This window comes from Sarcophilus harrisii, chromosome 1, assembly GCF_902635505.1.
Source record: "Sarcophilus harrisii chromosome 1, mSarHar1.11, whole genome shotgun sequence".
In the NCBI taxonomy this organism is placed as follows: domain Eukaryota; kingdom Metazoa; phylum Chordata; class Mammalia; order Dasyuromorphia; family Dasyuridae; genus Sarcophilus; species Sarcophilus harrisii.
The window spans coordinates 328,449,548-328,463,322 of NC_045426.1; the positions used below are offsets into that span (position 1 = coordinate 328,449,548).

General features: G+C 34.1%; 1 protein-coding gene across 3 annotated transcripts in view; it reads left to right on the forward strand.

Annotated features, from left to right (window-relative positions):
• COL15A1 (collagen type XV alpha 1 chain) overlaps window positions 1-13,775 on the forward strand; it is a 195,569-nt gene that overhangs the window by 146,381 nt on the left and 35,413 nt on the right. For all 3 annotated transcript variants that reach the window (XM_031945530.1, XM_031945528.1, XM_031945529.1), the window contains exons 26-27: window positions 5,168-5,236; window positions 5,350-5,391. In XM_031945530.1, the coding sequence (XP_031801390.1) occupies window positions 5,168-5,236; window positions 5,350-5,391 (111 nt within the window). The remainder of the gene's footprint in view (window positions 1-5,167; window positions 5,237-5,349; window positions 5,392-13,775) is intronic.

The following is a 13,775-nucleotide window of genomic DNA, read 5'->3' on the forward strand; positions in this document are numbered from 1 at the left end:
ATCACAGTGGCTGGTGACAAGAGACCACCTGCAGAAATTTTGTCAGTTCTGATTATACTATCCACTCGACAACTTATTCCCATTGCTTCTGCCTGTTCCTGGGCCAAATTTCCCTCCTTGGTTGGCTTTTTCCTCTTGGCTTTGATGACTCAGAGCAATATTGCACTTTGTGCTAGCTATCCAGACTCCTAGCATCACTAGTCTCCTGACTTCTGCTTTACCATGGTCCCAGTCAAGAGTTTGTCCCCATTAAGAACATGGTTGGCTTTCATGTGTACCCTGATTCAGGTAGCTCTTTTCTGCCCTCTGCTGGTTCTGGTAAAAAAAAATCACCAGCTCTTTGTCCTTCTGATTCCTGCCATTCCATTATCCTCCCAAGTTTCCTGAAGTTAGGACATTTCCATTCAGGGAATTAGCTCTATCTGGGATAATATGCAGCAGCATATGATAATACTCTGAACCAATTTGAAACAGTAGTTAGTGAATGCCATTAAAAGTGAATTTTACTCTATTCTAAGTAACTACAACATATTTGATATTTTTTGAGAATACTTAGTAACTCCAGTCATAAATGCTTGTCTGAGTCTTGACTCTGTCATTAATATACCAGTGATATCTGCTGAGTGATTTTAATTCTCTGCACTACAGCTTCATCATACTACATTTACTTGCCTACTTTGTGTATATTAACCTCTTCTTAACAGAATGTAAAATTTTTGACAACGTGGATTGAAGCATAGTATTTTTACTTTTTCATTAGTTGCTTGCTTGCTTTTTCTTTCTTGTAGTTTTCTTCCTTTTGGGCTGATTTTTCTTGCACAGTATGAGAAATATGGAAATGTCTTTAAAAACATTACACCTATTTCACCTATATTGTACTGGCTTATTGTCTTGAAGAGGGGAGAAGTAAGGGAAGGAGGAAGAAAAATTTGGAACACAAAATCTAACAAAAAATGAAAGTTGAAAACTATCTTTATGTGTATTTGGAAAAATAAAATACTTTTGAGGAAAAAAAAGAATGTAAATTCCTTGAGGGCAGGACAATCTCATTTTTGATTTGTATCTAGCACACAATGCTTAATTGATTAATGATGTATAAAATAAAGAATACCTCTGATTCCATAGATTTCTACTAAAATTTAGAATATTAATCAAAACAAATTCCAGGATCCTTTTTAGTTCTAGTATTCTGTGATTCTTTTCTAGTAAATTTGTGCAGAAAGTGTTTAACTTAATAATATAAATAGTAAACTGATATTTTGATCATAATTGGTGTATGAAGCAACGCTATAAAGAATGTAAGGCCTAATAGTCTAGTGGACTTCTTGAATGGAAGTCAGAGGACATAAATTCAAATCCCAGATCTTCTACTTACTATCTATATGACCTAGGCTAAGCCAATTAATTTTTCTGGGTCTCTTTTCTCATCTCTGAAATAAAAGGGGTTGGCCTTAATGATCTCTCGGTTTCATTCTAGTCCTAAATCTTTGGTATTAAGTTAGGTTTATTTGCAAATGATTATTTTATAATTCTGAACTCATTTGCTCTTTCCTACTTTCATGAATTTAGGAGCATGAAGGAGCATAGAAATCATCTAAACCAAATCTCTAATTTTATAGGGAAGGAAACTGAGACTTACAGATGAAATGATTTATTCCAGGTCAAATGACCAGAAAGCAGCAGAGCCAGGTCATCAAACTTCAAACCCAATGAGCTTTCCACTATTCTAAACTGCTTCTCCATCTTGAACTTCTACCCAGGAAGTAATTGAAATTGTCCCATACCTTACTAAGTACCTTTATTTCCTTATAGACATATTAATTGAACTCTATTTTGAGTTTAAAAATCTGGCTAACATTTTTCTTTATAGCCAGATAATTGTTCAGCAAATTTTGGAGTTATATTTTAAATATAATTCATAGATTATGTTCTTTAATAAGAATTTAGACCTCAAAGTTCTTAACATTTTGCCTAATTTATTTGATAATATCCTCAGTGATAACAGTAGACCAGGATTAATAGACTGAATGGGTTTTCTGAAATTCAAATTTATTGGATCTTGTGAGGAGTCATAGTTTTTTTTCAAAGTTTCTAGAAAAATTAAATTAAGATAAAAATAGATAAAATATATTTATTAATTTCATAGATATTATCACTCAACTGAGTTTAATTAGCCACATGAGCAACTCCTTCACTATAGAGATGAAGTCATTAAGACCCTAACAGTTAATAATTGACTTATTTAAGAGCATACAGGTAGTTCCACAGCTGGAATTAGAACTCACATCTCCTTTTTTCTATCATCCAACACTTCCTGCCTTGGACTTCATTATTTAATTATACTTTTTATAAAGGGTCTGTTTATGTCTGAGAAGCAGCATAGGCAGGCTTCCTGCCCTTAAGTGTCCTTGCTCTGTTGCCATGAAAAGTCAAATATGGTAGGTAAATGATTGGGAAGATTTTGGAAGGAAGTGGTATACTTAATGTTGGAGACAATTCCACTACTGAGTGGAGGGTTGGGGGGAGGGGGAGGAGAAGGAAGGAGGATGTGACTCAGTCTTCCCCTCTTTGATTCATAACTCAGCCCTTTGGATCAAACTATGGTCCCCTGGAGACTATGGATATAGATCCATATCTTTAGATATCTTTGCTCTAGCAAACTAGCAGCAGAATAAAACATTAAGGGCCCTAAATACTTATGAAAACACCTTCTTCCTACTTCTTGCCTTCTCCTACCCAGGCAGCTAGATGGGTGCAGTGGATAGTATGGGATTTAGAATCAGAAAGACCTGAGTTTGAATCCTACCTCATACAAGCACTATTTAATGCTGCTAGCTGTGCTTCTTTTGACTGACCCTGGTAAGCATGAGTTTATCATTTGCAAGGCCAGCCTTCTTCTCTGAAGGACTCTGATAGTCTAATTCTATATGTTGGGAAGTTATTTTGAGTTAATTCATCTACAAAAATAATTCTCATATAATTTGATTAAATTGATCACATGCATTTTAAAATTATTTTTCTTGCACAGAGATCTTTAAATAAGAAATAATCAGACAGATACTGTGCAAAAACAAAAACAAAAAACAAGAAACATTAGAAAAACAAAAACAAAATACTCAGAAAATTCCCATGTTGGCAAAGGTATCAATCTTTCCAGGGTTGGTAGGTCACTATTATACTCTTCCCTTGTTTCCTTCCTTTGCCGTCCTCCTCATGTTGTGCATGTGAAAACATATCCACATACAAATACAGAAAATTCTCATGATGCTGGGTCACTAGGCTGTGTTTCCAGGAGCCCAAGGTCACTGTTGCTCAATGCATTTTTCAGCTTCTTTTCTCTCCTTCCCCCATCCAGACACACCCATACCCTGACTGGAAAAGTCCCCAGAAACCATTAGGTAAAAGTTCCATTCCTCTTTAGGGAATCCTACACCAGAAATTATCTTTATTTTCTCTCTTTTCTTCATTTATTCTTGTCAGTGCAATCCTCTTAGGTAGTCATAAAAAAGCAAAATAAATGTGGACCTTATAAAAATAATTTTCACCATACTTGTCATGGAAATTGATAGATATTAGAATTAATATCATTTATTTGTCAAAAATTCCAAGATTTGAGGCAAATGAGTGATTAGAAGGGGGAAACATCAATGAAACTTAAGAAACAAATAATTTCTGGGCTTTTGTAACAAAATAAAAACTGTTAACTCTACAACAGCCATATTTTCAATCATCATCTTTAACAGGTTTCAGTGAAGTTTATTCTGTATTTTAAATTATTTTAACAGATTTCAGTGAAATTTGTTGCACATAAATTTTATATTTCAAATGCCTATTTTTTCCCAAAAATGAAAACCTACAGTTTGTAATTTTGTTCTGGGCAGATTTGTAACTGTTCACATTTAATTTGAAAATACACAGAACCAAAAACATTTCAGCTAGCCAAGTTTGAACCATTCGAAGCCTAGCAACTTGAATAGTTACTAGTACCAAGGAACCATCATTTATCAATCATTCAGCAAACCTTCATTTTTAAAAATGTTGAGTTCCAAAATCCTCTTTCTCCTTTAAGGCCCTCCCTCATTCACTGAGAAGATAAGAAATGTTTTACCCATTATAAAGGTGAAGTTATGTAAAACATTTCCATGTTGGCCATTCAAAAAGCATTAAGTAACAAGAAATGCACTAGAGATACTAATGCATTTTAACACCTCCTTCCCTAAAGGACTTTACATTCTACCGAAGGGAAACAATGTGAACATAGATAAATGATTGCAAGATATATACAAAGTAAATACAAATAAATTTCATAGTGAGGGAAGACCACAAAAAACTGAAAGGATCCAAAAAGGTGTCTTGGAGGTGGCAATACTTGAATTGTCTTGATTAAATGCTTTCTCTTGGATTGAACTGAAATAACAATTCCAAAAAGCAGAAGTGAAAAGGAAGATCATTCCAGATATTAAGGACAGAACAACTTGTGCAAAGGTATAGAAGAGGAAGGGAAATTAAATGTCATGCATGTGAGCAGAAAAGATGATTAACGTGAAATCAGACTACAAAGCAAGGCTGAAGATAGATAATGAAGGCTTTAAAAAAATATAGGTTAGGGACAGATGGTGAAGGCTTTAAATACCAGAAAGAGAAGTTTGTATTCTATCAATAAGTCAGATTTGAAATCAAATTATTATGGTTTAAATATCACTTCTGCCACTTATTATCTGTGTAACAAGATTCTGAGTCTCAGTTTCCTTATTTTACAAATGATGAGGATGGACTAAACGTCCTCTGAGGTTTCTTTCAGCTCTAGGTCTATAATTCCATAATCCTATCTTACAGGAAACAGGGAGCTATTAATGCTACTTGAGCAAAAGAATGCTATAGCCAGACTTTTGCTTTAGGATTGTTGATTTTTTCAGCTGTATGGAAGATAAGATGGAGAGAAGAGAGACTAGGGGCAGGGAAAACAATTCAGAGGTTATTGCAAAAGTCTAGATATAGTATCTCAAATCTCCCAAAACTAAGTCTAGTTTTAGGTCATAGGTCACTCAGTCTTGGTTCTTTCAGCAATATCTCCCTTTTTTTTTGTTTGTTATTTTTCTTTTTTAGAAATCCCCTTCCTTTCCTGGAGATTTTTGAAGAATCAGCTTCTTTTTCTTTTATTCCTTAGGGACCACCTGGTTTGCCTGGTCCTCCAGGGCCTCCTGGACCACCTGGAGCTGTGATTAACATTAAAGGAGTAAGTACTTCCAGGAGATCACTTGGCTTTTCCATTGCCTTTTATTAAAACAAAATATACATTGTGTATTTAAATTTGTGTATTTATTGAATTATCTTTCCTCTCAATCTCAGACGGTTTTTCCAATTTCTCCCAGACCTCATTGCAAAACACCAGTAAGTTGACTTACCTCATTTAACTAAAGACATTGACCATGCATGAATTCCATACCCCTTTAAAAATTGCAGAAATTGCATGTTCTATCTTATGTCTCAATACTCAGTCCTCTTGTGTTTTATTTCACTGTCTTTTATCATTTGGAGTCTACCTCAAAAATGTTTTGCATCCAGTATGTATTCTTAAGCAGCAAGAAGCTTTTAAGATAATATAAAATGGCATTTATGCATATATAATTTTATATATGTGCAAGTATTGCCAAAAAAAGGTTTTAAAACCAACGCAAAAATCTCAGCAGATATATTTTATATCAGGAGCTTTAAAGAAATCTTCATAGTTCATTGTACTATCTCCTTTTACTTTCCATCATAAAGAAGCCAAATAAAAAGATTAGGGAAGATGATTACAGATTTGGAGCATTTTCCCTATTAAAATAAGACCAAAATCTTGACTATTTAGTTCCATCTCATTGCTTTAAGTTCATAAATATTTATAAACCAGTTAAATACTAAAGATTATCTATATGTCAAATAGCAAAGTGCTTGTTTGATTTTACACACTAGTTAGTATTTTAAATGAATGACCTTGTCATAGGTCTATACGTCATAAAATTCTTAGGAATTTAACAAAGGATGTGGGCTTAAGTGTTTATTTTGAATGCTCAGCACTTCAATAATGCAAAGATCCATGATTTCCTGTATACCATTAAGAGTTGTGTTTAATAAGTAGAAGGAATTATTTTTCCATTATAGGCCAAAGTTGTGCTATGCAGATTTTGTAAAATGTAACAAGGACCATACCCATGTGTGGTTTTAGATCTTATGGCTCAGTGCTAAAGGACTTGTGCTTGGAGATGACTGAAATAATCCCCTAAATGGCCATTCTTAAAAAACTGACAGTGGATCTTAGAAAGGGAGTGACACTAGCCTCTATATCTCTCTCTTCATTCAATTCAACCTGTAGCAAGTTCTCTACTTCCTTGGGTTTCCATTGAGGTGACCACTCCTCCCAAACCTGGTAGAAATGGAAAATGGTAAGCAAATGTCAGGTAGACTTTCACAATAAACATGGATGTGCTAACAATCTAAGGTAATTCAAATACATGCACATGCTTCCTATTCAGAATAACATAGATGTTCTCACAAATTGCTCTGGAAACTGAATCTCCACAAGATATATTACTCTGTCAAAGCACAACACTTTCATCAAGGGTAGCTAAGTGGTACAGTGGATAGAGTCCCAGCCTAGAGTCAGGAAGACTCATTTTCATGGGTTCAAATTTATCCTCAGATACTTATTAGCTATGTGACCCTGAGTAAGTCACTTAACCCTATTTGCCTCAGTTTCTCATCTGTGAAATGAGCTGGAGAAAAAAATGGCAAACCTCAATACTATCTTTACTAAGAAAATCCCAAATAGCATCAAAAAGAGTAAGACATCATTGAAATGACTGAATAAATCCTTCACTGCCATATCATACAATTCCCCATACACAAATTTTAGACAAGGCTTTAGAAAGATAGTAAGCTAAGTGTCTGGTAGATACTTAATAAATACTTGTGGGTTGATTAAATTATGGCTTTATTTAGGACAAAGTCAGAAATTTGGGTACCTACATGTTTGCCTAACCATAACACCATCCTATTCTCTCCCTAATACTATCATTGTCTCCTAAATCTAACAGTATCACTTAAGATAGCATGTTGTAAGAGAAAACATACTGATCTGGGTTTCAGTAGACCTTACTTAGCTTATGTCTCAGCTTGGAGGCATTTCCTAATTGTATGCTCATGGGCAAGGCACTTTTATCTTGTTCTACCTCAGTTTCTACATTTGTAGAATGACAATGACTTTATTCAAATTAGATATTTCCTAGTGTTGAAATCAGTTGTTTTCATTAATTTTTAAGACTGATGTTTGTCAAAATTTGTCACTATAAAAAGGGAAGATCGTCATACATTCCAGGATCCAGATTTATTTCTTTCCTCCTTCCCTCACAGGATGTGAATGAGTAAGAAGTTTGAAGTCCAGTAAATCCAGTAATTTCTACTTAAGGAGATTCCTTGAAAGTAGAGTTGAGGGTCAGGAAATAGAAAAGAGATGTTTTGGGAAAAGTGGAAGTGTTCAGCAAGGCTAGAAATTGCATTTGATATCATTGGTACAGATTGGGTTTGAGAAGTAAGAGATGGGATTTGTACATTACAACATGAACTTTTCTTATCCTAAAATAATCCAAATTCAGATAATTAGAATTCAGGCTTCCTATAAAAGACAGTTTACCCATGTTCATTTTTTTGGCTCTTATCTAGAAAAAAGAAATGTAGTCAATTAGCTTTTTTTTTTTTTTTATAGATAGCAAGTCAAGAAGATTTTTAGTTCAGTGATATCACACTCAAATAGAAACAGATTTCTGCTGCAGTACATTGACTAAGCAAAGTACAAGTTAATACCACTTATGTTGTGTTTTAATTTATTTTGTTAAATATTTCTCAATTAATTTTAATTCAGTTCAAATAATACTAGCGAGTTTTGCAGCCCACAGGACATGAGTCAGACACCTTTGATGAAGCTGACTTTAGCCGCAGAGAATAACTGAATCTCAGAATGGAAGGAATATTATTAGATGATAGTTAATCTGACCACATATAAACAGGAATATCTTCTAGAATATTCTGGGCAAATGGTTATCTAGATCAGAGGTATCATGTTCACAGCCCACAAAACTCCCAAATTCATCCTATACTGGTCCTCAACTTGGTCCTCAATGGGTAGCAATGATGAAAATGTCACCTATGTGTCTAAAGGCTTCAGTTTTTAGGGAATTGGGAAATGTTTAACAAAATAAATAAAAATGCAACATAACATAGATAATGTTCATTAGTCATTTCTAAATCAATATATGGCCCTCCTGGGATCCTTTTTTTTTTTTTTTTTTTTTTTTTTTTTTTTTTTAAAGTTTGACACCATTGATCTAGATTTTAATTAAAAATCACCAATGATAAAGAATGTTCTCTCAAGGCCTTCTCTGTCCCTTTGGAACAATTTTAATGAGTTCTTAGTTAAAGGAACCTATATCCCACATAGATTAGGGAGTATTTCTTTGAAATAAGGAAATCTACTCTAGTTTAGTTTACAATAAAAAGCCATCATGTCAATTCAGTCACATGGTTCCTGCTGCCCATTTACATGACACCTAATGCTCTGGCTAAAATTTGGGTACAGGTTACTAATGACTATTCCAAATAACTAAAAGGTAACAAGATAACCTTAGATATAGAGGTTTGGGTATCTTTCCAGAAAGAGTATCCAGAATGTAATAAAAGACATTTTAAGGCTTGTCACATATGATAACTATTGTCCATTCTGCAATTCACTTAGGCACATGGGCCATATTGCCAGAAGGAATTTAGAATGCATTGCTAAGAATTATGAAATCTTACATAAAAAACTGAAGTCTTTAGACACATAGGTGACATTTTCATCATTGCTACCCATTGAGGACCAAGTTATTCAGAACAGAAAGGCAGATTTGGGAAGTGAACAGTTGGTTAAGAAGATTCTTTCGGAGAAACAGATTTTGCATTTCTGGACCATGCCTTAAAATATAAATGATAGGCTCTTAGGCAGAGATGAAGTGCATCTAACAAGTGTTGGATTTTTTAAAAAAAGTGGTTATTTGGAGTCTTAAAAATCAAATTGGAACAAAAAAAAAGAGGGAGGGAGGAAATTGTTTATTTATCACCCATAATATATAGTAACAACAATATAAGGGAAAAATTAACAGTAAAGATGCTCAGAAATTCATAGGAAATGACATCTAAAAATGATAAGCAATAATTTTTAATATACAAAATATAATAACAAAATGAATTAGAGGGTCTAACACAAATAAATTTAACTTCAGAGGCATCACTAAGACTTATTAGGAGAGAACTTATGCCTGCAGTATGGCTTAGATAGATAAATCTTATTCAATAGAGTAGGTTTGTCAGGGGTGAGGAGGATGAGAAGTGGCATTGTATTTTAAGAAAGCATACTCACATGAGAAAATCCAGAAACTAAAAAGGACAAGTAGAAATCATTTGAGTGAAAATCAAAGGAGGCTGAAACTAATATAATATTATCATCAGAATGTATGCCTATATTTGTCCCACTTACAGATCACTTGTCCTGAAATGAGAGATGAACAATTTGGAAAATAGATTACAATCTTGAAATTGAGGACTCAAATTATCCAGGTACCTAATAGAACTCTCTTTTTGTCAAAAGCATAGCAGCTAGTGATTTCTTGGCTTGTCTTCAAAACAACTTATCTTTCAAAAAGTGGAGAAAGAAATGGAAAATACTACTATTCTGGATTGATTCTCACTGGCAAGCAAAAAACTGTCTGCTAGGACGGAAATGATTGGAACCTTGCAGGGAAGTGACCGTTTCATCTTAGAATTTGTGATAGAAGAGCCAAGAATAGTAGTGTTTTCTGTATTCTGAGAGAACAGATTTCAAAGGACACTGAGAAAGGATAGAGAAGATTCTGTGAGCAAAAATTCTACATGGAAGTCAGCTCTCAGGAATAAAATTCTAAAGATATATTATTCATATGGGGCAGAAAAGGGGAAATGGGCTAAAGGAGACCAACCCATTTGCACAAAGAACTAATCAATCTCATCTGATCAGATCACTTTTGGAGTATTATATACAGTTCTAGGTACTATATTTGGGGAAGAACATTGATAATCAATAGACAAATATATATAGTTATGTGGCAAATGTAGTTTTTTAAAATGCCTATTTATGCTATATGATAATTGGTTGAACTCATTGGGGATATTAGCTAGATAAAAAGAAGAGAGGGATGAAGTGATAGCTATACTTGAAGTGATGCTATGCAAGCAAGAGATGAGATTTAAACTCTTTGCTTCCATAATGAGGAACTAGGAGCAGTAATGGGAGTTGCAAAGTAACAGACTTCAGCTCAATGAAAAAGAAAAATTCCTAACCAGAGCTGTCCAAAATTGGAATTGGCTGCCTAGAGAGCTAGTGGGTTTCCCCTTATTTCAGTATATTATGGAGGAATATGATGAAGGAATATCCAGTATTACATACTAGATATGTGTATATGCAGAATGCATTCTACATATGCATAAATATATTGGATATACATAAATATGCATGGAGAAGGAAATGGCAAACCACTTTATTATCTGTACCAAGAAACCCCCAAAAGGGATCACAAAGAAGCAGACATCATACATGATTGAAAATTGACTGAACAGTGATATAAAAATACTGGACACATAGATATAGATACAGAGTATGTATGCATATATATAAATACATTATGTATATATATAAATGTAATGGAGATAGATATAGACATATACATATCTAAAGCTATATAAATATATCTACATTTTATGGAGTGATTTTTGTTGCACTATATGTCCTCTAAGATCATTTCCAACTCTGAGATTCTTTAATTCTTTAAAGTGCCAGTTGATAATTATGATATTTCCAAAGATAGAGAAGAAAGCAGATAACTAACATCTCTGGCAATTTTTAGCTGATATTTCAGAGTATCTGGATTTCTTTACCTCCATCAAAGACAATCTCAAGATATTATAAGCAATTAAATGTCAGTCTTCATTTAGTGTACCTCATAACATATGTACCACCTTGGGAAATAAAGTAAGGAAAAGAAAGAGCAGATCAGAAATAGGAAATACAGGTTGCATTTATAAAACATGGTGACCTACCTTCCAGAAACAAATCAAAACTCATATTCAGATGAGTTCTATCATTTTGGGTTATTAAGCTCTGAAAACTCTCACATACTCCAGCAGAGGTGGGGTGGGAAGAAAAGGAAAAGTACCATATATGGTACTTACTATATACCAGGCTCTATGCCTAGCATTTTGCAAATATTATTTCATTTGATTCTTGCAACAATCCTGAGAGATAGGTGCTGTTATTGTCTCCATTTTATAACTGGGGCAGCTGAAGTAAATAGAGTTTAGGTGACTTGCTTGAGGTTACAGATCTAGTAAGGGGCTGAAGCAGAATTTGAATTTAAGTCTTCCTTATTGGACCACCAACTGCCAAGTGATACTATTATTAATCAAAACTTTCTCAGAAATTTGGAAAATTTGTCATATTCCTTTGATTGTTTAATGTGTTTACTGATCCATTATTGATTGGTTGATAGCCTCCAATTATTTGAAGGTACATTTGAATTTTAAAAATGCTCAAAAAGACTAAATCAAATGATTGTTGAGAAGTTCATTGTTTGAAGTCAGACAGATGATATTAATAAATGAAAGTACAAGTATATCTCTTCTGCTTTTACCATTTATATTGGAAGCTATATATTTATATTGGAACCTATATATTGGAAGAATAATCTTTATATCCAAAAAGCCAAATGAAGGATGGTTATAAAGAAAATGAAAGATAAGATTAATGAAAAGATAGTAAGAGAATACCTGTTTGCTCTAAATAAATTCTGGTCACTTGACCTAGATGCATTACATAGAGAAAAAATATGAAGATGTGATTATTGAACCAGTGTCTATGATTTAATGAAAAAACATTGAAAATGAGAGAGGCAGTAGAAGATTGCAGTTGGTCAAAGGTTTGTCCTGATTTTCAGTAAAGAAGGCAAATGCTTCAAATTACATAAAATGAGGCCAGGAAATTTTAGTCTCGATGGCAGGAATGCAGGACAATAATCACCTACTCCAACCCTCCTCCACAGTGTTTCTAAATACCTGAGAGAGGCCCAGGTTTCAAGGTTTAATGCAATTAGCCTGAACTAGATGCTAATTGCCTGAGGGCATGTTGGAAGTTGAAAAGAAAAATCAAACACAATTCACATATTTAACTCCAGCCTAGGAAGACTCCTGCAGAGTTGTATACTGTATACGGGGGACACGCAATCCAAGTTCTGGAGCAGAGAAGAGTCAGATAGAATTTATTCACCCTGACCCAACAGGAGTAAATACTAAGGACTTTGCCATTAAGTTGGGGAGTGAGATAAATCAATGTTATATGAAAGAGGGATTTCACTTTTTTTAAGCAGGTCTAAAAACATTGAATCCAAAAGAAATTGAAAGGGGGAATTTTTCAATTCAATAAGTGAATTTGGGGCATGGGGAAATTGATACAATTATCTGCATCAGTTAAATATTTAATTTCTTTTCTTTGAGGGCAAAGGGTTAAGTGACTTTCCTGGGGTCACAGAGATAATGTGTTTGAGCTCTGATTTGAATCAGGAATCCCCTAACTCCAGCCAGGGCCATGCTCTATCCACTGTACCATCTAGTTGTCCCTGACATTTGCCTTTCTACTACAACCAATTATTTTCTGTGTTCCAGACTGGTCTCTCTTCTGCAGAAGAAAGGGAAGAGATTTGAAGAGCATCTCTCCACAATTTATGTAGTTAGGAGCAATAAAAAGTGCTCCCAAAGGAAACAAACAAAGCTTCCAAAAAAGAAAAACAAAACAAAACAAAAACTCCCCAAAGTCTAGGTTAGAGAACAGAAAATGTAACCAACCCTAATTGGGATGTTGCAGAGTAGAATGGTGTTACACAAAGGAAAAAGAAAAAGAAAACTTCAGCTATCCATTTGCAACTTAAAAATAGATTTAAATTTCTTTCTGATGTAAAGTGTGTACTTGCATGTCTGTGTCTAGTATGTATGTATTGTTTATACGTGTCCACATGAGTCTATTTAGATGGAACCTTTGGGGATGTGTAAACAGATATCTCTAGAGATTCTTACATTCATTTTTCCAAGGGAGGCTTTAATTCCTGCCAGGTAGGGATACAGAAGATCAAGGTTCTCAGGTTAATCAATCTTTTCTTCTCAGAAATGGAGTATTAAGATAGAATTATTTCTATCCACTTCCTAAATATTATTAGTCTAAGTAAAATAACTTTAGGTTCAAGCAGTGTTCTTCATCATTATCCCTTAACAATGAAGAAGTGCCCCAAACTACAATCCAAGTATTGACTCTCTTTCCCATCAAAAGCCAGTTCTATACAAGGATCATACAAAGAGAAGAGCAAATAAACCTTGAAAACATACTTGACACAGATTAAATTAACTCTTCCACTCAAAGATTAGTATCTCAGCTTAACTAAGAAAAAACAGTCCAGATCTTACCCAAAGGAAAATTCCCTGAAGTCTCTAGTTTAATAAGCAGGTGACAAAGAAATGACCAAGATACCAGCTTTAACTCATACCTTCTTCCCAGAATCTTTGTATCTCTTCAGAAACTTCTCCCTGGAGAAAATCTGGAACTATCTTTCAATCAAGTTATTTACCAAGTAGGAGAAGCTATATCCCAAAGGAAGCAGATTCTTTGATTTAAGGCAAGATACAGA